This window comes from Myotis lucifugus, unplaced genomic scaffold, assembly GCF_000147115.1.
Source record: "Myotis lucifugus unplaced genomic scaffold, Myoluc2.0 scaffold_1, whole genome shotgun sequence".
NCBI lineage: Eukaryota > Metazoa > Chordata > Mammalia > Chiroptera > Vespertilionidae > Myotis > Myotis lucifugus.
In genome coordinates this window covers 1884493-1907388 of record NW_005871049.1, presented here as the reverse complement: position 1 = coordinate 1907388, position 22896 = coordinate 1884493, and the positions used below count along the sequence as shown (strand labels likewise).

The 22896-nt window shown below is 38.0% G+C and overlaps 1 protein-coding gene across 8 annotated transcripts in view; it reads left to right on the top strand.

Moving 5' to 3' along the window:
* UIMC1 (ubiquitin interaction motif containing 1) overlaps positions 1–22896 on the top strand; it is a 72557-nt gene that overhangs the window by 7798 nt on the left and 41863 nt on the right. For all 8 annotated transcript variants that reach the window (XR_002829243.1, XM_023753766.1, XM_006081604.3 and 5 more), the window contains exons 3-8: positions 5630–5714; positions 7642–7766; positions 8492–8597; positions 8904–9643; positions 20148–20212; positions 22595–22671. Coding sequence is in view for 7 of the 8 variants with exons in the window: in XM_023753766.1 (XP_023609534.1) it covers positions 5630–5714; positions 7642–7766; positions 8492–8597; positions 8904–9643; positions 20148–20212; positions 22595–22671 (1198 nt within the window). In the remaining variant the exon portion in view is untranslated. The remainder of the gene's footprint in view (positions 1–5629; positions 5715–7641; positions 7767–8491; positions 8598–8903; positions 9644–20147; positions 20213–22594; positions 22672–22896) is intronic.

The following is a 22896-nucleotide window of genomic DNA, read 5'->3' as shown; positions in this document are numbered from 1 at the left end:
GTAATGTATATAGAGGGCTTGGCACATAATGATATGCAATATATGGTAACTATATTATTATTACTCTTACTTTAAAAAGCTTCTATTTTGTGACAAAAATGTTGTGTATTAATTACTAGCTAATATTTAAAATTTTTAAAAAAATTGATTTCAGAGAAGAAGGGTGAGGGGGAGAGAGACAGAGAGAGAGAGAAAAAAAACCAAACATCAATGATGAGAGAGAATCATCGATTGGCTGCCTCCTGCATGCCTCCTACTGGGATCAAAGCCCCACAACCCAGGCATGTGCCGTGACTGGGAATTGAACTGTGACCTCCTGGTTCATAGGTCGATGGTCATTCATTGAGCTACATCAGTTGGACACCAGCTAATCTTATAACATTTATACAATGTCTCTAGATGAAAAGTACTTCTTTATATAGTATGGTAATAAAATAAGAAATTCACTCATCTCAAACCATTCCTCTCTAAAGCTTGTAGACTTACATTATAAGAAGCACATTTATGTACGAGACCACAAAAAGTCTGCTGTGTCATAAAATCACTTCTTTGATACTAGTTGGAGCATCTACCTGATTGCCTGAAAGAAGATGCCCACAAGGGTCAGTAACCAGTTGGATTTTGTCAGTGCCAAAACAGTCTGTGGGACCAGTTGATGAATTGGATTTGTTTATTCTTGTTTTTTTCAATCTTCAATTCCCCATTTTCATGATTCTCAGTTGTCACTTTGAAGTGTTTCAGTCGGATAAAAGTCTCTGGTTTCCTGGAAGTAGGAAGATACACTCCTGGCTACAACCCCTTCTTGCCCCCTCTCACCCTCTTTTAGAGAATAGTTTCTTGAATCTTACAGCATTTGTTTTGCTTTTAGTATCTGTTTACCCTTTTAAGAATGTTAACTAAATTCGGGTATGTGCACTTCAAATTAAAATCAGCTGTACTATACCCAGAAGCATTTTTCTCCAGTCCTTTGCTTAGGCACTGCTGCAATGTTTTTTGTATGAAAAGAGAGCTTATTCAGTGAATATGTCCTATATCTTAGCAGATTCTTTTATAGATATTAACATTAAAGATTTTAATCTAAAGTTAATGTGGTAATACTTGAAATTGTTCACTTTTTGTAGGTTAAAAAGTTGCAGAAACAGTGAGCATTCATTTTGTAGTTCAGAATTCTCCACAGAATTTTTCCCTTTAATCTTATAACATATCTCAGCAAGTAATAACAGTTGTTTATGATCCATTTACATATCACACAATGAAGAAAATATTATTGAATTGAGTGCATTAGCCTTAGTCTTTATGTAATTTATAATTTCTACTATGCACAGTAGTTTGGCTGGTATTTTTCAGTCATGGAATGTTGATTAACATTCTGGCACAAGTTCCTTAATCTCGGAAATTTTCCTGTTGTTACTCCTGGCTTCATAAAAAAGTAAAAGTTTAACCCTTTATGGTTTTAAACAGTTCAGAACTTAATGTTTGTCAAAAATAAAGCTGAAAGAATTTTTCTATCGTCAAGCTCATCACACATTTCCTAAAAGTACTGCTGAGTTGCCAATATCTGTGCACTCATGGGGTTGCAATGAAAATATGTTGCTAGCTTTATTTATTTTATTAATTGGTCTTCCATATCATGATCTGCCTTCTGAATATATTAAGCTATGTTGCCATTGGAATATGGTACTTGAGCTACCTTCTTTGCCTCAGACTCACCCATTATTTCCAAGTAGACAACTTTGCCATCTTTAACTAATTTCTTTCTATATAGTTTTTTTGTCTTAGTAAATATAGTATTTATAAGAAATCCATAAAGTACTAATGTTTATATATGAAGTATTAAGCATCTGTGTGAGCTTATTAATTTAATACTCAGATTTTAAAATTTATTTTGAACTTTGTTTTCTATATAAATGTTTAAGTTTTCATAGTTTTTTAGTTAGTATGTATTTAGAAATAAGACACTCTGATTGCTATATACACCATCAATTGTGGGTTCAAAACTGAACTCAATATGTGAAGGATTACACTTCTGAGTAAAACTAGAAGTAAACTTTTGCCCCTTATGTCTTCACAATTACTTGGATCAATATTTTTTTTTACTGCTACTGCTATTTCAGAAAGATTTGTTTTTTTCTTGATGACAAAAGTCCAGTGAAGCTTGTTTGAAATCTATAAATTAGGATTTAAAATAAATAATATAAAGTTTACTTTTCTTGTTTAGCTAATAGTATTAAAGTGTAACTTTAAAAATGGGCTTGATTAAAAATATAGTTAATATAAATTATAAATCTATATTTTCTCAGATATTTATATACTTTGAATTTTAATAAATAAATAACTTTAAAACAGCACATATTATTATAACTTGGTGTTTTTGCAAATGACTAGTCTGCAGCTTTCACCGTGTAAATTCTCTTATCCTGCATAGATGTTGTAGCAATGTCAGATTGCTGTAAAAGTTTCTAAATGCTTATTCTCAATTTCTGTGCTTATTTTGTTGCAGACCAGCAACAATCAGTGTGCTGATTTTCACCTATAGATCATACTTTGAGTAGCATTGATTGAGGTTGTTTACAGTCTTTTACAATGACAAAACTTTCTACTGTGAACATAATTATTCACAAAGAGGTTAAATATCTGTAGAATAAATTCCTAGAAGTATATTGCTGGACAAAGAGTGTGTTGTATATTTACAATTTTAGAGATTATTTCGAATTTGTTCTCTAAACTAGAATATTGCATCCATTATATCCCATCAGTGGTATGAGAGTACCTGTTTCCCCACAGTAAGAGTTTTATAAAACATTTTAATTTTCACCTAGTATTGGTAAAAGAAATATAGTATCGATATAATTGTTTTGATTTGCATTTCCAAAGTGAAATTGAGCATCTTTTCATATACTTACTAGAGGCCCGGTGCATGAAATTCATGCAGGGGGTGTGTGTGTGTGTCCCTCAGCCCAGCCTACACCCTCTCCAATCTGGGACCCCTCGAGGGATGTCCGACTGCCCGTTTAGGCCCGATCCTGGTGGGCCTAACTCACATTCCAGACTGTTGGCTCCCAACCACTCACCTGCCTGCCTGCCTGGTTGCCCCTAACCTCTTCTGCCTGCCAGCCTGATCACCCCCTAACCACTCCCCTGCCAGCCTGATTGATGCCTAACTGCTCCCCTGCCGGCCCAGTTGCCCCTAACTTCCCTCCCCTGCCAGCCTGGTCACCTCTAACTGCCCTCCCCTGCAGGCCTGGTCACCTCTAACTGTCCTCCCCTGCAGGCCTGGTCCCCCCCACCTGCCCTCCTCTGCTGGCCTGGTCACTCCTAACTGCCCTCCCCTGCAGGCCTGATCGCCCCCAACTGCCCTCCCCTGCTGGCCTGATTGCCTACAACTGCCCTCCCCTTAAGGCCTGATTGCCCACAACTGCCCTCCCCTGCTGGCCATTTTGTGTTCACATGGGGATGGCCATCTTTGATCACATGGGGGCGGCCATCTTGTGTTGGAGTGACGGTCAATTTGCATATTACCGCTTTATTATATAGGATGAGTCCCTTGTGTATGTTTTTCTAGGAAGTGTCTTAACATGTCTTTTCCTATGGGAAGAGGCTAAATATTGTTTTGTTAATTGATTTGTAAGAGGTCTTTATATATAGTCATGCACCACTTAACATAACATTCTGAGAAACGCATTATAGGAGATCTCATTCTGTGAATATCATAGAGTGTACTTACACAAACCTAGATTTACACAAACTTAATCTTACACACCTTAGGCTATATGGTATAGCCCTGGTCGGCAAACTGCGGCTCGTGAGCCACATGTGGCTCTTTGGCCCCTTGAGTGTGGCTCTTCCTAAGCCTGAGGAGTACCCTAATTAAGTTAATAACAATGTACCTACCTATATAGTTTAAGTTTAAAAAATTTGGCTCTCAAAAGAAATTTCAATCGTACTGTTGATATTTGGCTCTGTTGACTAATGAGTTTGCCGACCACTGGTATAGCCTATTGCTCGTGGGCTACAAACTTGTACAGCATGTTACTATATAAAACAGCACAAGATTAATCATGAACAAGAGAAAATGATGCAATCAAGATATATGGTAAGCACAAGATGTATGAGGTTACTGCTGGTGTAACATGGCATACTGTTTTACAGCAAACTTTTTTGGTAAGTAGAAGGAATATACTCTAAAATAACATCAAAAATTATAGTAAATACATAAACCAGTAACATAGTCGTTTATTACCATTATCAAGTATTATGTACTATATACAACTAGTGGCCCGGTGCACGGATTTGTGCACATTGAAAGGAAATTAATTAGAAGAAATATTTTAGTATCGCTGTTCACCCTTTCTCTATAATAGAAGTGTCAGGTTGGCCACTTAGCCTTTTAAACACGCCAGCGAGAGCTTTATATGTATCACACATGTGCGAGTTAATGTTTATTTTTAAATTGCCAGTGCGCATCATATGTACCGGTCAGATGGACGTACAGTTGATCACTTAGCCTTTTATATATGTAGATAGAAGGTAGTATGTACTATGCTTTTATATGACTGGCAGCAGTATAGATTTGTTTACACCAGCATCATCAAAACATGTAATATGTTTGTATGATGTTGCATTGGCTATGATGTCACTCAGTGATTATAATCTTATGAGACCACTGTAATATATGCAGTATGTTGTTGAGTGAAATGATTATGCAATGTATGACTATAAAAGGAAAATTAGCCCTTTGTCTGACAAATGTGTTGCATACTTTCTCCAAGTTGTTCTCTTGCTTTTTGACGTACTGATTAAAAAAATTTGCACTGAGTTAAAACATTATTTTTTAAACTTTTTTTTTTTTTTTGGTTAATCCTCATCCAAGGATATTCTTTCTATTGATTTTTAAAGAGAGAGGGAGGGAGGGGCAGAGAGAGAGAGAAACATTGATGTGAGAGAAACATATGGATTGGTTGTCTTTTGCATAGGCATAATCGGGGATTGAACCTGCAACCCAGCTATGTGCCCTTGGTTGGGAATTGAACCCACAACCTATTGGTGCGTGGGCCGATGCTCTAGGCATTGAGCAATACCAGCCAGGGTGATTTTTAAACTTTCAAGCCTTTTCTGAACTTGGGTAGCATGCTTACTACTATTTTGCAGATAGTCCACTTTTTACATGAGCATGTGTATGACAGATAATGTCAGTATGTTAAATATTTTTTATTTTTGTGATATTTATTGGTTCTAGATCTACATTTTTTTTGGTACTGTAAAGGATCTTTTTTTTTTTTTTTAACTGATTTTAGAGAGAGAGGATGGGAGAGAAAAACATTGATATGAAAGAGAAACTTTGATTGGTTGCCTCCTAAATGCACTTCACCCAGGGATTGAACCCGAAACCTAGGTATGTGTCCTGACCAGGAATCAAACCTGAAACCTTTTTGTGTGTGAGACAACGCTCCAACCAACTAAGCCACCTGGCCAGGGCAGTACTATAAAGGATCTTTTACTGATGTTTTCTGTGAATGTTTACAACTGCTGATTCTTCAGAGCCTCAGCAGCCTCCTGGCTGTAGAGGAGATGGAAAGAGTATTACTTTTAATGGTAGCTATCCTGATCATATTTCTTTGTTTTGAAACAGGAACCACAGGAGGAAAATGGATTGGAGAAGATGAAGACAAAACAGTTGAATAGAGCAAAGTGTTTGGCTAAAAGAAAAATTGCACGTATGTCTTTGTTTTTGTGTTGAGAATTGATTAGAAATTATAAGTCATAGTGTTGTACCAAAAAAAGGAGAAAGTCTTTATTTTTTTCATTGTTATATGAAATGTTCTCTTTTAGCCATTTTAAGTACTCACAAATTATACAAGTTTTCTTGATATATACTATCTAGTTTTGTGTTCTGGATTATTAACAGTCTGTTTGCATGTCTCAGTGGGAGGTTAACCTGAATGTTGGGAGATGTTAATTATTGTAAATTATAACCAGCATAATCAGCTTCACACAAATTTTGTACTTCTCTTGTTTAGCTTAGCAGAATCATTTGATAAGGTAATATTTAATGCTGATAAGGTTGAAACTTGCTGACATTTTCCTTAAGGGAGCATGCTCCCAGGTGTGATTCTAATTTTTTTTCTATTTTTTCTTCTGGTTGAATTTTTATCTAGTAGAGAGGTAAGGTAAAATGTTTTAGTCAACAGCAGTGTTTATTGAACTTCAGTCTTAGAACATGTTGATATGTGAAAATAAGAGAAAGTAAATAGTGAATGAGAGTGTCCTTTTAATTCTGAGTGGTTAAAGAAAATTTTTAATGGTGGCTTTGTCAAGTTATGTGGCTCTGTGTTGTCAGTAAAATATACATCAAATGATTGAGTTCGATAATTGAAATTGAAGTTTTGTGTTTCTTTAAATAATATATAATAACACATAATTTGACTATAATTATTATTTTAAATATATTTTTATTGATTTCAGAGAGAAAGGGAGAGAAAGAGAAATATCAATGATGAGAGAGAATCATTGATTGGCTGCCTCCTGCACGCCCCCGACTGGGGACCAAGCCCGCACCCCGGGCATGTGCCCTCACTGGGATTCAAACCTTGACCTCCTGGTTCATAGATTGATGCTCAACCACTGAGCCACACCGGATGGGCTCTCCTGAACTTTAATAGCAAACCATACCACCACTGTGTGCGCCCGACAGTGACATTATTTATCCTTTACCAGTTGCAAAAATAATTGATTCACTAACATTCTTTAACAATGACCAGTTGGCTGTGTTTTTTTTAAAGTATCATTATGAACTCTGGGATTCAAACATATTTAATGTGTTTTAATTCATTATTTTTATCGATATTCTAGTTCTAGTTTTGGCCAGGGAGAACCTTTTTACTTTGGCTCTTAAATTTTTTTGATATGACCCTGGTAATGTCTTATAGCTTCCTTGCTCACAGATATGACAGGTACTCTAGCTCATCTTCTACATTACTATTACAGACTTTGAATCAGCCATTTCTCCTAGGTACTCCAGTTGCTTTTAATAGGAAATGATGTTTGGAGATCACATTCTGGTCACTAGGGAAGGTCTTTTCTACTGGGTAAACGGTCCCATCAAGAGGATTCTGATTGAGTAAATTATTCTGGTTAAATGTTGAGCATAAAGCAGTGTGATTGGTATGTAGCAAAAAGCCCTGAAAGCCTGTTCCTGTTTATTCATTCCCCAAATATTTGAGTATCTACCAGTTGCTAGGTATTCTTTTTTATATAGAGGTGGACAAAAGTAGATTAATGATAATAAATAATACAATAATTAGTAAATAAGAAATAATACAAGAATAAACTGTTTCACGTACTCACAACTGTAAACCTACTTTCGCCTACCCCTGTATGCTGGAGATACAACAGTGAACAAAATAGGCACAAACTGCCTTCATAGGAGCTCACAGTCTAGTTAATCCAGGATTCTTGTAACTTCTGCTGCCGATCTTGGCCAATACCTTACTTTTTGGGACTTTCCTTATTTATAAGATTATAAAATTGTATTACATGGTCTGTAGTATCTTCACTTGAAAAGTTTAATAATTCTATTCCTTGCCTCCATGCTTATTCATTGTTTGTGGTATCCCTCCCCTCTCTTTCCCTGCCCTTCTACAGAAATGACAGAAGAAGAACAGTTTGCTCTAGCTCTCAAAATGAGTGAGCAGGAAGCTAGAGAAGTGAACAGCCAGGAGGAGGAAGAAGAGGAGCTCTTGAGGAAAGCCATTGCAGAAAGCCTAAATGTAAGCATGCTATGCTGAAAAAGTTTGTGAGGATTGATAAGTAAAATTCTTTTTCTTTTACAGTGTTATGGTTGCATTAGAAACTAATGCTGTAGTAGTTCATAGGATTTTCAACTAATAAATATTCCCACAATTTTTAAAGCCCATGTTGAATTGTTGATAAACCTAATTTGAAGTGTTTTGCTAATTCTGTATGAAAGAGTTTTCTTCCATCTCACAGATTTTCAGTCCATGGCTTAAGAGAACCATAGTAGTTGGCAGCTTCTGAAAAGAATGACCTATTAACAAGAAACCAAAAGGGGCAAGATAAAGTACTTACCTCCCCTATTTTGTAGAGAGAACAGAGAGAATGAGAGCTAGAGGTGTGTTACAGAGAGAAAGAATGGGCAGTTTTAAAATGTTTCAAATAATGTTAAATTGTGATTTGAATAAGTGTAATTGAAATTATTTTAAATATGAAGGATATTTGCCAGTGACAGGTCCTGAGCCATTTATGCCATCTACTTTTCTATATTAGAAAAGGGTTTAGTATAGAACCTAGGATAGTTATTTGCACGTAGTAAGCATTCAGTATGCATTGTGGAATTCATTTGAATTGTGCATCTACATTTTAAAGAGGAGCATCTCTTAGGGACAGTGGCCTCCCCTTTTTGTCGTTCCTGTGCCCCTTCATGTGTAGCTATTTTAATAATAAACCTGATCTTGTTTGGGATTACTTCTTTCAGAGTTGCCGGCCTTCTGATGCTTCTGCTACCAGATCTCGAGCTCTGGCCATTGGACCATCTTCACAATCCCAGCAAGAGAAAACCACAGACTCTGGGACCACTGAAGGCATGTCTCCCTGTTCTGACTCCCTGCACTCATCAAATATAACCATATCACAGGGATCTCATACTGACAGTAGATATACAGAAATTCCCTAAATTTCTTTGGTGGTATTAAAGAGGTTAAATCAGAAAGTAGTTGAGATATCACTAATATCCAGCATACTTTATCTCCAAGGAAAAGCCAACAGTTGGTTAAACCCAAAGAAGAGCCTTTTACCCACATTATGTAGTTCTTGGTAAGTGAGAACTTACCAAGCCCTCTTAATAAAAAAGTTTGTCCTTAGCCCTACTTTTTCTCAAATACCTACAGGCATATGGCAGCTGGTACCTCCATCACTGTTTAAAGGCTCACATATCAGTCAGGGAAACGAGGCTGAGAAAAGAGAGGAGCCTTGGGACCACACTGAAAACACTGAAGAGGAGCCGGTCTCTGGCAGCTCAGGAAGCTGGGACCAGTCAAGCCAGCCAGTGGTTGAGAATGAGAACGTTAAATGTTTTGACAGATGCACTGGCCACTTGGCTGAGCACACACAGTGTGGGAAGCCACAGGAAAGTACTGGGAGAGGATGTGATTTTCACGAAGCTGCCCAGGGTAGGGGGGACACATCTAGGCACTTTCTGCCTGCCTCAGCAGATGCCAAAGGTATCCAGAACAGTGGGGGCACTGTGCACTACTTCTGGGGTATTCCATTTTGCCCAGCTGGAATAGACCCTAACCAGTATACCAAGGTCATTCTCTGCCAGTTGGAGGTTTATCAAAAGAGCCTGAAAATGGCTCAGAGGCAGCTCTTTAAAAAAAAAGGATTTGGGGAACCAGTGTTACCTAGACCTCCTTCTCTGATCCAGAATGAATGTGGCCAAGGAAATCAGGCTAGTGAAAAAAATGAAGGCATCTCAGAAGATATGGCAGATGAAGACAAAGAGGAGGAGAGGCAAGAGTCTAGGGCATCTGTCTGGCACTCAGAAACCAAGGATTTCCAAGAAAGTCCAATTAAAAGCTTGAAAGAGAAACTTTTGTTGAAAGAAGAACCAGCAACCAGTCATGGTCAGGTAAGGGTCAGTGATACTGTGATTAAGGATGATTTATTCACAGATTAAATAAAGATTTTAGCTATGCTTTTTGTGTTTTTCCCCCTTTATTTTTTTTCTCCCCCCCCCCTTTATTTTTAATGAAACACATGCCCATTATAGAAAATTTGGAAAGGACAAAAGAGTGTAAAGAAGAAAAAGTTACCCATAATCCCAGCACCTAGAGAGGCATATTTCTGTGCATATAAAAATATTTTTTTCTGTTTACTTTTTCAACAAAATGGAAACTCTTTTGTATAAGCTTTGTTCCTTTTCCCCACTTAATAGTTTACCTTAGATCTTTTTTTATTTATTAACTATACTGGAAAACATTTTATAATATGAATATACCATAATTTATTTTTTGTGTGTTTTAAAATTTACATTAGTTTTAAAAAGTTTAGTTTTTGAATGGGTAACAGTGTTCACATGGCTCAAAATTTAAAAAGATATAAATGAACTATCTGTCCTCTGTCCCTATCCCCAGCCAACCAGTTTCCTCCCTGGAGTCAACCTTTATGACTAGTTTTCTAGTGTGTCTTTTCAAGAGATTTTATGTAGTACTAGTATAAGCACCTTCCTTTACCCAGGTCATGGTATACTCTACACATTATTCTGCATTGTGCTTCTTTCATTTAATATGTCTATGAGATCATTCCATAACAGTACATATGAGAGTTTCTCTCTTTTTTGGATGTGTAATACACCATGTATAGATGAGTTTTATTTTATCCAATGCTGCTGTTGGTGGACATTTAGGTTGTTACCAGTATTTTACTACTACTGCAGTGATTTCTGTTGTACAGAAGATGTTTCATTCACATGGAAGATATTTGTACAATAATTTATTGTAGATACAATTGGTGGGTCAAAATATGTATGCATGTACAGTTTTGTTAGCTATTGTCAAATTGCTTATTGATAGGGGTTGTATAAATTTACACTCATTGCAATGTATGAGTACAAGCTTCCCCATACCCATACCAATACATTGTTATTAGGACCTCTTGATCTTTGTTAATCTGAGAGATGAAAAATATTACCTCAATGCAGTAGTAATTTTCATTTTTCTTACTATGTGTATAGTTGAGACTCATTTGTATTTCCTTTTCTGTGTTTAGATCTTACAGGCATTTTTCTTTTTGACCATCTTTTTCTTAGTGGTTTATAGGCATTCTTTATGTATTAGGGTGATATGAAACACATGTAGTTTTCCAGTTTATCCCCCCCCCCCCCCCCACACACACACATAATACATAATGGTCTATTTCCAATTTTGCTTGTGGTAATTTTCTATAATTTACTGAAAACAGTCCCTTTTTTGGGGACATTTAGGTTGCCTTTTTAGTTTTTTTTTCTGACATACCTAGATTGTATTATATATGAAAGCTTATATTCAGTTTTGTTCTCTGAATATTATAAAAGCAGTTATATGATTTTAAACTCTTTATACACTATAAATAGAAAGAGTATTCTTTTTTATGACTATACTGTTCCTTGTTGCTATTTCTGTTTTTAGTTTTGTTTTGCTGTTACCCTATTTGTTCTGTCTCTTATGATAAGGGTTCTAGAAATGGTAGCTATGAGAAATTTCATAGCAAGCATATGCACAGAGTATGGATTTGAAGTTTGAATTTTGACATTTTTGTTTTAGTAACAGTACCTTTGAGCAAACCATTTAACCCTCTGAATCTGTTTTTTACATCTGTAACATGGGAATAGCAAGTCATTAGTTTAATGATTAAAGTGAATTGTGTAAAGTGCCTAGTATAATGCTTAGGACATTTGGTAAATGGTAGTTCTCTCTAAGGGACTGGAAGGTCATTCACTGAGAGTACCTTCTGGGAATCATTCTTGCCTAGCATTTTCTTCATCCACATTATGGAAAAATTGCTGTATGTGAAGAGAAAGCATTTTTCCTAAAAGTATTTTTAGTGACTTGACTCTTTTTCAAATGAAAGGTTATGTTTATAATATGTTTCGTTTCCTAGTTTTTTGCAGTTTAGAGATGCTTCCCCTTAAAATAATAAACTATGCAATGATTTATTGTAACTCAAGTTGTTAGACTTGTCAAGTTCTGAGGTTTGAAACAGCGTCTTGGGAATAGCATGGACGTGGTCAGACCTTAGTGGCTAGCTTTAATAGAGTGAAGTTCTTTTACTTCATGAACAGGCCACAAAATACTACAAATATTATTAACTGGTACTATTTGGTTATAACAAATAAAATCAGGCTATCTTAATTAAAAAAAGACTTTATCATAAGGACACATGGTGCCTCATAAATTTTAAAACAGGATGGTAACCAAGCCTGGAGAAGATACTGAGTCTAGAAAATCATTGGTAATTTTTCTGTATCTCAGTGCTATATTGTATCTACTTCATTTCCCCCCTGCAGACTGTCTTCCTTTGCTTCTGTCTTTCACATGGTAGGTGGAAAATACTGATCCTGTACAGTTCTCAAACTTAAATACAGATTACAGGAGATTTACTTTCTTTCAGTTCAATTTCAAATTTCTAGGAAAGGAACTTATGGCCCATTTGATGTTAATAGCTCTCACCAGAACAGTTGGCTGTGGCCTGAAGTGGGTATGTGTCACATTGTACAAATGGCTATGATACTATAATGCAGTGATTGGGGTGAGGGGCAGTCTTCAGTGAAAAGAAACCAGGCAGACAATCTAGTGAGTACCCAGTGCAGTCATTAACATTAATTTTAGAGATCACTTAGAACTATTGAAAAATGTTCAAAAATTTTTAGAATAAGGTTGAAAGCCTCCACAATCCTACCATCTAGTGATGTATTCCTTCTTTTTTTCTGTACCTGTTTTTTGTATGGTTAAGATAATATTTTTGTATTTTAAAGTTAACATGTAAACATTTTCTTATGTTAAAATTATAGATTTCATTTTTAATGATTAATATTCTGGCTTATGAATTTTTAAACTATTTTTCTATTGCTGGATATTTTGATTGTGATAAAATCTTTCTGAATAAAAATTTTCTTTATTTAAAATTAGTATCCTTAGGGATAGGGAGCCAGAAAAATGTTGGATTAAAGAGTTATGAACATAAAGGTTTGCTATTTGTTGCCAGATTGCTTTTCAGAAAGGCTGCTCAAATTTATACTCCTTCCTTCCAGCTGTGTATCAGAATACCTACATCACTGCAGCCTTGCCAACATAGAATAGTATCTTTAAAAAACAGCAATAAACTTACTAATTATATAGGCAAATAATAAAAGTGTTAAGATTGTAATTTCACCTCTTGTCTTGGTCTTTGGCTTTTAGGAATTGTGGGTTGAACGAATTTATATTTTTGTTAAATATTTTCTATTGATTTTGGTTTCTCTGGAGTTGCCCACATTTGAGACTACTTGGTTGATAGAGATAGCAAGATAGTCCCAGAAATAGGGATTCAGAAAAATATTCACCCTGAGGCAGATTGCTTACTTTATATGAAGGCTATAAAAGCTTTAAAGTCAGATGTTAACTGGTTTCTGGCATCACTGAGATAATGGGGAAATTGTTAATGAAGATGGAGTGATTATCTTGATGACTGTTCAGCAGGGAAGTGGGGGGTAGTATATTAATATGATCACTATTTTTCAATGTCTGATCTTTAATTTTTCAGTTCAGATACTGGAATTTGTTTCCCAGAAATGATCACATTGTATGTGGGTATGAGAACTGACTTGACTAACCGAACTTCAAGCTGACATGAGCACCAAATGACAGTTTGTTACTTTATTATGGAAGAGAGACATTTTTAGTGATTGGAATACTCAGGTCCATCATCTACTGTATCTCCTTCTAGGATGAGGTATATGGAAAGCTGAAATAGTAATCAGAAAATGGAAATTTTAAGAGATGATTCAACTAGTCTATGGAAAGATTTGATATACTACCAGTGCCTGACAACAGAGGATATTTCTATGGTGACCAGATGATGTGTCTATTCACTTTCACTTCTCAGGCCATGATGTTGATGACACTGCTTGAATCTGGATCTTTGAATTTTCTTTTGTAGATTTTTTTGTAAACTATCCTTTTCCCATTAATGTATTTCTTTAGGCAGAGAGCTATGTCTTGATTAGGCCACAGTTTCCTTAGTTAAAGTTACATTGCTATCATGCTTCCCTGTTGAAATTTACCTTGATGAAATTTGGGTATTTTGTTTGCTTGTTTTACTGTGTTGTTTTCATATTCTGGAAGAGCCTCACTTTACCCCTATCTTCAAATTACTGCTATTGAGGTATAAGTTTAGAAATTAAAAATGATTTATTGAAATGAAGACATTCTTGGGATATGTTGAAATGGTTGGGAAGAAGATCATTGGAGTAAATAATATAACAGTACTGGTTAGAGCATGTATTTTGGAGTTAAACAGGTCCAAGTTCCATTTTTGACCAAGTCTGTGAATTTGGGCAAATTATTTAACCTGTCAAAGTTGCATTTTCCTCATTTCAAAAATAATCTTAATTATTTCCTCAAAAGTTTCTTGTTAGAACTAAAGGAGATAATGCATGTAAGTGATTACCATAGGCCTGGCATAAATAGGTGTACAACATATTTTTTTTTAAACTTACTCTGGGAAAGGTAGAGATGCTTTAGCCTAAGGCAGAAGTGGAGGTATCTTATAACTTCTTAGTGCTTTGATTGCTTCTGAAGCCTAAGGCTTAGTCAACAAATCATTCTAAGAAGGTAAAATTCTATTAAATGTACACTAGGTGTCAGTATTTACCTTTTAAAAAAGCATTTTTTAAACATTGCTTTCAGAGAGGGAGAGAGAGAGGGGAGAGAGAGGAGAGAGAGGAGAGAGAGAGAGAGAGAGAGAGAGAGACAGACATCAATGTTGAGAGAGAACCATTGATTGGCTGCCTCTTGCACGTCCCATACTGAGGATCAAGCCCACAACCCAGGTATGTGCCCTTGACCAGGCATGTGCCCTTGACCAGGCATGTGCCCTTGACGGGAATTGAACCTGGGACTCTTAGGTCTACAGGCCAACGTTCTATTCACTGAGCAAAATGGGCTAGGGCAGTATTTACCTTTTTTGAGATTTCAGGAATGAAACAGGTTTTTCTCTACTGAGCTCAAACAAATAGGTGACATATTTATTGCTGTTGTATTTTAGTACTTCTGACAGCTTTGTTCAACCTTTATTTTTCATAATGGCTACATTGCTGATCACAGCTTTATCTTCCCTTTGACTGAAAGGATTCCTGTTTTTTAGTATATTTCATCATTTTCCTGAGTAGTAGAGAGATGGCTAACTTGTTTAGGTTATTTATACCCTCTAGGAGACCCTCTAAACTTCAGCCAATAGTTTTACATCTATTGGAAAAAGCCTTACAGTTAGGGACACTTCCTCAGAAGCCCACCTAAGTTAACAGTAGCTGCTTTTTCTGTGCTCTTCTGTGCATCTATATTTAATGAGTAGACATTTGTGACAACTACCATTAATCAAAGAATAGTCTTTTTCTTATCCAGTCCCTATCTGTTATATTTCATTAAAAAAAAACCAGATCTTTTATTTTTATTTATTTTGTTAGTCCTCACCCGAGGATATTTTTCCATTAATTTTTAGAGAAAGTGAAGAGAAAGGGAGAGACAGAGAAACATTGATGTTAGAGAAACACTTCGATTGGTTGCTTCCCACATGAGCTCCGACCAGGGCCTGGGCTGGAGATGAGCCTGCAGCCAAGGTCCATGCCCTTGACTGGAATTGAACCCAGGGCCCTTTGGTCCACAGGCCAACGCTCTATCCACTGAGCCAAATTGGCTAGGGCTGTTATATTTCTTAAAAGATATCCCTGTAGCCAGATACCAAAACTATAGTGGCAGATTTATAGTAAAAGGAATCTTTATAACCTTCCTTTTGGAATGTTCTATGTTATAAGTCTGTTGTGCCTGGAGAGACGTCTTTCATGGATTGCAGTGTTTTTCCCAACTCAGTATTTCCACTGAAAACTGAACTTTTCTCTATATCTCCTCCTACCACAACAAAAGCTTTATTACTGCTTTACTGAAATCATAATTTGACTCACCAATTAATATTTATGTCTTGTATTTACAAAGTGCATCACATATCTTGTTTAATTCTCTCTTTTTTAATTGTTTTCCTTTTGTCCTTTTTATTTATTTATTTTTTAAAATTAAATCTTTATTGTTCAGATTATTACAGTTGTTCCTCTTTTTTCCCCCCATAGCTCCCCTCCACCTGGTTCCCACCCCACCCTCTGCCCTTACCTCCCCCCCGCCCACTGTCCTCATCCATAGGTGTACGCACCCCCGACACCCCTTTCCCCCCCGAGAATAATCAGTCCACTCCCTTTCTATGCCCCTGATTCTATTATATTCACCAGTTGATTCTGTTCATCAGATTATTTATTCACTTGATTTTTAGATTCACTTGTTGATAGATGTGTATTTGTTGTTCATAATTTATATCTTTACCTTTTTCTTCTTCTTCCTCTTCTTAAAGGATACCTTTCAGCATTTCGTATAATACTGGTTTGGTGGTGATGAACTCCTTTAACTTTTTCTTATCTGTGAAGCTCTTTATCCGACCTTCAATTCTGAATGATAGCTTTGCTGTGTAAAGTAATCTTGGTTGTAGGTTCTTGGTATTCATCACTTTGAATATTTCTTGCCACTCCCTTCTGGCCTGCAAAGTTTCTGTTGAGAAATCAGCTGACCGTCATATGGGTACTCCCTTGTAGGTAACTGACTGTGTTTCTCTTACTGCTTTTAAGATTCTCTCTTTGTCTTTTGTTCTTGGCATTTTAATTATGATGTGTCTTGGTGTGGTCCTCTTTGGATTCCTTTTGTTTGGGGTTCTCTGCGCTTCCTGGACTTGTAAGTCTATTTCTTTCACCAGGTAGGGGAAGTTTTCTGTCATTATTTCTTCAAATAGGTTTTCAATATTTTGCTCTCTCTCTTCTTCTGGCACCCCCATAATTCAGATGTTGGTACGCTTGAAGTTGTCCCAGAGGCTCCTTACACTATCTTCAAATTGGATTCTTTTTTCTTTTTGTTTTTCCTGTTGGGTGATTTTTACTTCTTCGTATTTCAGATTTTTGACTTGATTCTTGCGATCCTCTAGTCTGCTGTTGGAACTCTGTATAATATTCTTTATTTCAGTCAGTGTATGCTTAGTTTCTAGTTGGTCCTTTTTCATAACCTCGACGGTCTCACTAGATTTATTGAGGGTCTCACTAAATTTATCGGTGGTTTCTAGAAAATTCTTGAAAAAACCTTATAACCGTGGTTTTGAACTCTATATCCAGTAGTTTGCTTTCCTCCATTTCTGTCATTTGTGACCTGTTTCTTTGTCTCCGCATTTTGGCTGCTTCCCTGTGTTGATAGAGTGGCTTTCTGTGCTAGGTATCCTATAGGGCCCAGTGGCTCAGCCTCCCCAATTACCTGAGGTGGACGCTCTTGGTGCACCCCTTTGTGGGCTTTGTGCACAGTCTTGTTGTAGTTAAGCCTTGATTGTTGTAGGGATCACTGGGAGGAATTGACCTCCAGGCCAATTGGCTGTGAGAATCAGGTGTATCTGCAGTGGGAGAACTTCTGTGCTGGAGACACCCTTCTGGAGCAAGACTTGCTTCAATGGGGCTTTGGTGCTCACTGAGTCTGCCCCCTGAGTGTGTCCCTTATGGATCTGAGGCGTTGTAATCTGGATGGTCCCACTCTGACCACTGGGTACACTGGCACTTGGATCTCTAAGGAGGTGCTAATTTAGCCTCTGCCTGAGGCTACCCAGCAGGAGCTACAGAGAGATCTGCAGATTCCTCTTCTTTGTTTGGGGTTTGGAGGTGCCTAGATGAGGCCCAGCTGTGAAGCAATGCAAGCTTCTGTGGGGCCTTGGGCCTTCTTTTGGTTGTTTTGGGTCTCTCTGACCCAGCTACAGTTTGTTAGGTAATTTCAGATTGCAAAGGGCCAGGGCATTCATATGCAAAAGCCTCTGCATGCAGCTTGGGTGGGGCGGGGTCTCAGGGAATCAACAGGGTAGAAAAAACAGCTATGGCTGATCCCCAGCCCTGCCCTAAGAGGCCTCGCGTCTCAGTGTCCCAGTAATCGCTGCAAGCACCTCTGAGAGAAAGCCGCCCTCGAGTTCTGCCCACTGCCAGACAGTCCAATTTCTCCCCGTATGAGTCTGGGTCCCCAGAGACTCGCCTGGAACTGGAGTTCAGAGCAGTCAGGAGCTTGTGTCTCCCTCCCGATTGAAAAAAACAACCACGTCCTCAGTTGCCAGCCCTTTCCACGTGTGCCTCCGTACCTCTGCACTTCCGCACCTCCTCTGAGTCTCAGTGTGCTTTTCTCTTTCCTTCTAGTTGTAGAATTTCCACTCAGCCAGCCTTCCTGTGGTTCTGGACGATGTCCGTTTTGTCTTTTAGTTGTATTTTTGAAGTGGTTGTGCGAGGCAGCAATTTCCGGTGTTTACCTATGCTGCCATCTTGGTTTCTCCTCTTGTTTAATTCTCATAGCACTCTGTGAGGCAGTTGTTGTTTTTAAATATATTGTTATTGATTTCAGAGAGGAAGGGAGAGGGAAAGACAGATAGAAACATCAATGATGAGAGAGAATTATTGATCGGCTGCCTCTTGCACGCTCCCTACTGGGGATCAAACCTGCAACCCAGGCATGTGCCCTTGACTGGAATCGAGCCTGGGACCCTTCAGTCTGCAGGCCAATGCTCTGTCCACTGAGCCAAACCAGTTATGACCAGGCAATTTTTTAAAAAAATATATCTTTATTGGTTTTAGAGAGGAAGGGAGAGGGAGAGATAGAAACATCAATGATGAGAGGGAATAATTGATCGGCTGTCTCCTATACACCCCCTAGTGGGGATCGAGCTGCAACCTGGGCATGTGCCCTTGGCCAGAATCGAACCTGGGATTCCCTAGTCCGCAGGCTGACACTCTATCCACTGAGCCAAAACCGGCTAGGGCTAGCTAAGCAATTGTTAATACTCATTTTAAGATGAGGAAACAGCCAGGCCGGTGTTGCTCAGTGATTGAGCATCAACCTATGAATCAGGAGGTCATAGTTTGATTCGATTTCCAGTCAGGGTACTTGCCCAAGTTGCAGTCTCAGTCCACAGAAGGGGGCGTGCAGGAGGCAGCTGATCAATAATTCTCTCATCATTGATGTTTCTACCTCTTCTCCCTTCCTCTCTGAAATCAATTAAAAAAATCTCTATATATAAAAGGCTAAGTATCCCTCCGACCATCCGACCGGTAGCTATGACGTGCACTGACCACCAGGAGGCAGACGCTCAATGCAGGAGCTGCCATGACACACACTGGCCATTTAAAAAGAAACGGCACCGTGGATCTAGTGCTGACAAACCAACACTCAGCTTCCCCCAAGTGGGACACAGGCCCCACCACCACCCAGGAGAGACACCCCACCAAATCACAGCCGATGCTGCCGAGACGCCATGGTACAAAATGTGGTCCACAGCCCAGCCCAGCCCAGAAACGGTGGCTGTAGGCTCTGGGTAATGATGTCATGTAGCAACACCTGGCTTCCTCTTCCTAGCAACTAGCATTTCTGGAGTTTCTTCAGCCCAGGAACATGACTTGCTTTATAGCCAGGTGGAAACATTTTACACTTTAACCAAATGTTTGTGAAGGATTTTCCTGTGCCTCATCTCATTTGATCCTCACAGAAGTCTTGGAGTAGGTAGGAGACTTGGTAGAATCTTATTTTCTTTTCATGTCAGAAAACAGAGATTTAGAAAGTTTAGAAACTTGACCCGACTGAAAAGAGTAAGAAATGGTGGAACTCGAAAATTACTTCAGGTTTTCTCACTGCGCAGAATATAGTCAAATGCTGCTACAGTTAAATATTTTACCCTTTGTTCTCCCTGCGTGATCTACGATAATAATCTGCTTCGTATTGGTATTTACTGCTGTGTTGCTGACAATTACTTGAAAGAGAAGTTGGGGTGCTTCACTGGGCTGGAAAAAGTTTAGCTAAACCAGAAAGCAGGTCTAATTTATTCTATATATATGTGGCTAAGTTGACTCACGCATGCACGGTACCTATAAAGCTCTCGCGCCAATCTCACATGTATGTTTCAATCTGTCATTGTTGATCGTGAATTTGGTTGACTCTTCTATTATACAGAAAGGGCAAATAGCAATATTAAAATATTTCTTCTAATTGATTTCCTTTCAATGTGCATGAATCTGTGCACCGGGACACTAGTATATATATATAAAAGATGAAGAAACAAAGTCAGATGTGACTTACTCAAGATTACAAAGTTAACAGGTGATTCACCCATAATTTAAATCTCAGTCTTTTGTCTCCACAAGATAATGTTCTTTTTACTGAAACTTACTGATAATGTAATATGTTACTGTTAACTGCTGAGTGATAATGTTGAACAATGAGTTGTTGTTTTTTTATAGGAAGAGAAACTAGTTCATCTGTGCCTGTATATTTAGCCTGTTATGTATTTCTTTGCAGTCTTCCCAAGGTCTATTTGCTGAGGAAACTTCTGAAGAAGGAAACTCTGACCCTACGTCACAAAGGTAAGATTATATGTTATGGGTTTGAATTCTCCTCTGTTGATCCCAGAATAAGAGAGCTGAACCACATGAGTAAGACTTGGGGGACAGCTTACCAGAGATCTTTTGGCTCTTTTATAAGCATAGACTAGGAGAAATCATTGTTGCCTATATGCATCTCATAGAAGCGTAGAATATTTGGTTGGAAGAAATCTTGGGGGTGTTTTGTTGTTGGTTTTCTTGTCCAATCCAGCCATCTAGTACAAATCCCATTTACACTGTTTCTGAAAAATGATTACATCCTTCTACTCTCTTAACTAGCTACACTAACTTCCTAAGCCAATGTGAAGGCTCTAAACCAGTGGTTCTCAACCTTCTGGCCCTTTAAATACAGTTCCTCATGTTGTGACCCAACCATAAAATTATTTTCGTTGCTACTTCATAACTGTAATGTTGCTACTGTTATGAATCGTAATGTAAATATCTGATATGCAGGATGGTCTTAGGCGACCCCTGTGAAAGGGTTGTTCGACCGCCAAAGGGGTCGCGACCCACAGGTTGAGAACCGCTGCTCTAAACTGATTTCTTTATGTTCCTTCTAGTCCTCCTTTCCCCATTGTTTCCTCTGCTTACTAGTATGTTTACTTTATCTGCATATCTAAACCATATACATCTTTAAAAAATATATATTTTTTTTATTGATTTCTGAGAGGAAGGGAGAGGTAGAGAGAGAAACATCAATGATGAGAGAGGTTCATTGATAGGCTGCCTCCTGCATGCCCCCTATTGGGGATCAAGCCCGCAACCCAGGCATGTGCCCTGATCAGGAATAGAACCGTGACCTCCTGGTTCAAAAGTTGACCCTCAACCACTGAGCCACATTGACTGGGCTGTATATATCTTTTAAGTCTACTCTTATAACTTACCTCCTTTTTGAACCCTTCATATTATTCAGGCCACACAGAACCTGTATCTCTCTCACTCCCTATCCTATGCCACTTTTCATTGATTATATATCATCTTTCTCTTAAATGGTAGTATTACCTCCTTAATTATTCTCACTGGTTGATTGATAGGGTTACTTTCTTAGGTCTTCTCATTTTAATATATAGTAATGGATTGGTTATAAACTGGATCAGGCTTCCAATTACTTTTCCCTTTATCTGGTTGTTGGCCTTTGGGGATTATTCCATCTCTCATGTGAAAGTTGAGGCCCAATTAATTAAGGCCATTTGCTGTAATTTAGTTGGTGTTCTTAGGTTTTTGGTTAATAGTACTAGGTATTTCTTCTTAAGCTGAAGAATATGGCTTTGGTTTGATTCTCCTGCTAAGACAGTTTTGGAAGTGGTTTTAACTGAAGTTCTGCTTCCTACAGGCCTCTCTGCTTTGTTGTAGTGAGCCTTGTGCAGAGCAGATGTAGGTTTTAATAAATGATTATACGCTTTGTCACCAGGAGAGAGTTGGAACTGCAGGCAATGTGGTTTGACTTCAAATTGATTAGTCCATTTTATAAATGTCAGCAAATTGTTTTGTGATGGACCCTTTGAATAGAGTCCTAATGTTATATGCAGAGTAAACTGTATCTGGTTTGGGTTTATAACAAATGGTATGAAATGTTTTATTTAGAGAAAGAAATCACTTGTGGTTTTCTATCAGGATTTAGTTATTTATCACAAATCAGTGGTGGTTATTTTCTCTTCTCTGTGGTTGATGTGAGGATTTGTGTCCTCTTGTATACTTGATCAAACTAATGGTAAAGCTCTATGAGCATGAGGGGGCTAGCTCAGATCTCTTAGCCATGTGTTCCTGTGCAGGAAGAGATTGCACTCCATGAACAGGCAGGGTAAACCAGAAGGTCAGATGAGGGGAGCCATTCATAATTATGTTTTTCTCAGAAGAGATTTTCAACTTCTGTAGCAGTTTGGAATTGTATCTTATTTTTGTTGCCTACAAAGCCACATCTTGAGATAGAGTGGAAATTTAACTGCAAGTGTGTTGTCAGGAGAATCTTCATATTTTCTCTTATGAGCTTACAAATCTCTAGCCTTCAGAAGGCTGAGATGGAGACCCTGAAACACCTTTGACATCCTTTTATTGGAATGTAGTTTTTGTCTTCTGTGATCTTCATAGATAGTCCTTACCCTTCAACCTTTCTTTGTGAAGACTCCAAAAGGGTGTTCTTTTCATATAGAGATTTCACTGGAACCAAAGTTGTAAGCATGTTTATTTCCCCTATTAATGGCCTGGAGTTTTCACTACTGATTCCTTGCGTCCCTGTTGTGCTTTTATGGCATTGGACAGCAGGTATCAGGTTACTGGTGGCTTTGTGAGTGACTCACGATTGCTTTAGGTGCTGTGTTCTGATTTATTTTATTGGGAATTCACTTGGGGTTTGTTTCTTTTCAGCATTGCTGCTTTGACCAGTAAGAGAAGTTTAGTCCTTATGCCAGAGAGTTCTGCAGAGGAAATTACTGTGTGTCCTGGTAAGCATCCCACTGTGACTTTACTGACTTTCTGATCCCTAGCTATCTTTGTGCCTATTAATTTGTCTGACTTTTCCATCCCACTCCCAGGAGGTTTATGTGTGATTGATGTGTGTGTATATCACCATACACAAATACATACTGATGTTTTTTTTCCCATGGACTTTGGCTCTGATTCTCAACCTTTTCCCAAAGATATTTGAGTTTTGAAATTAGCATGACTTG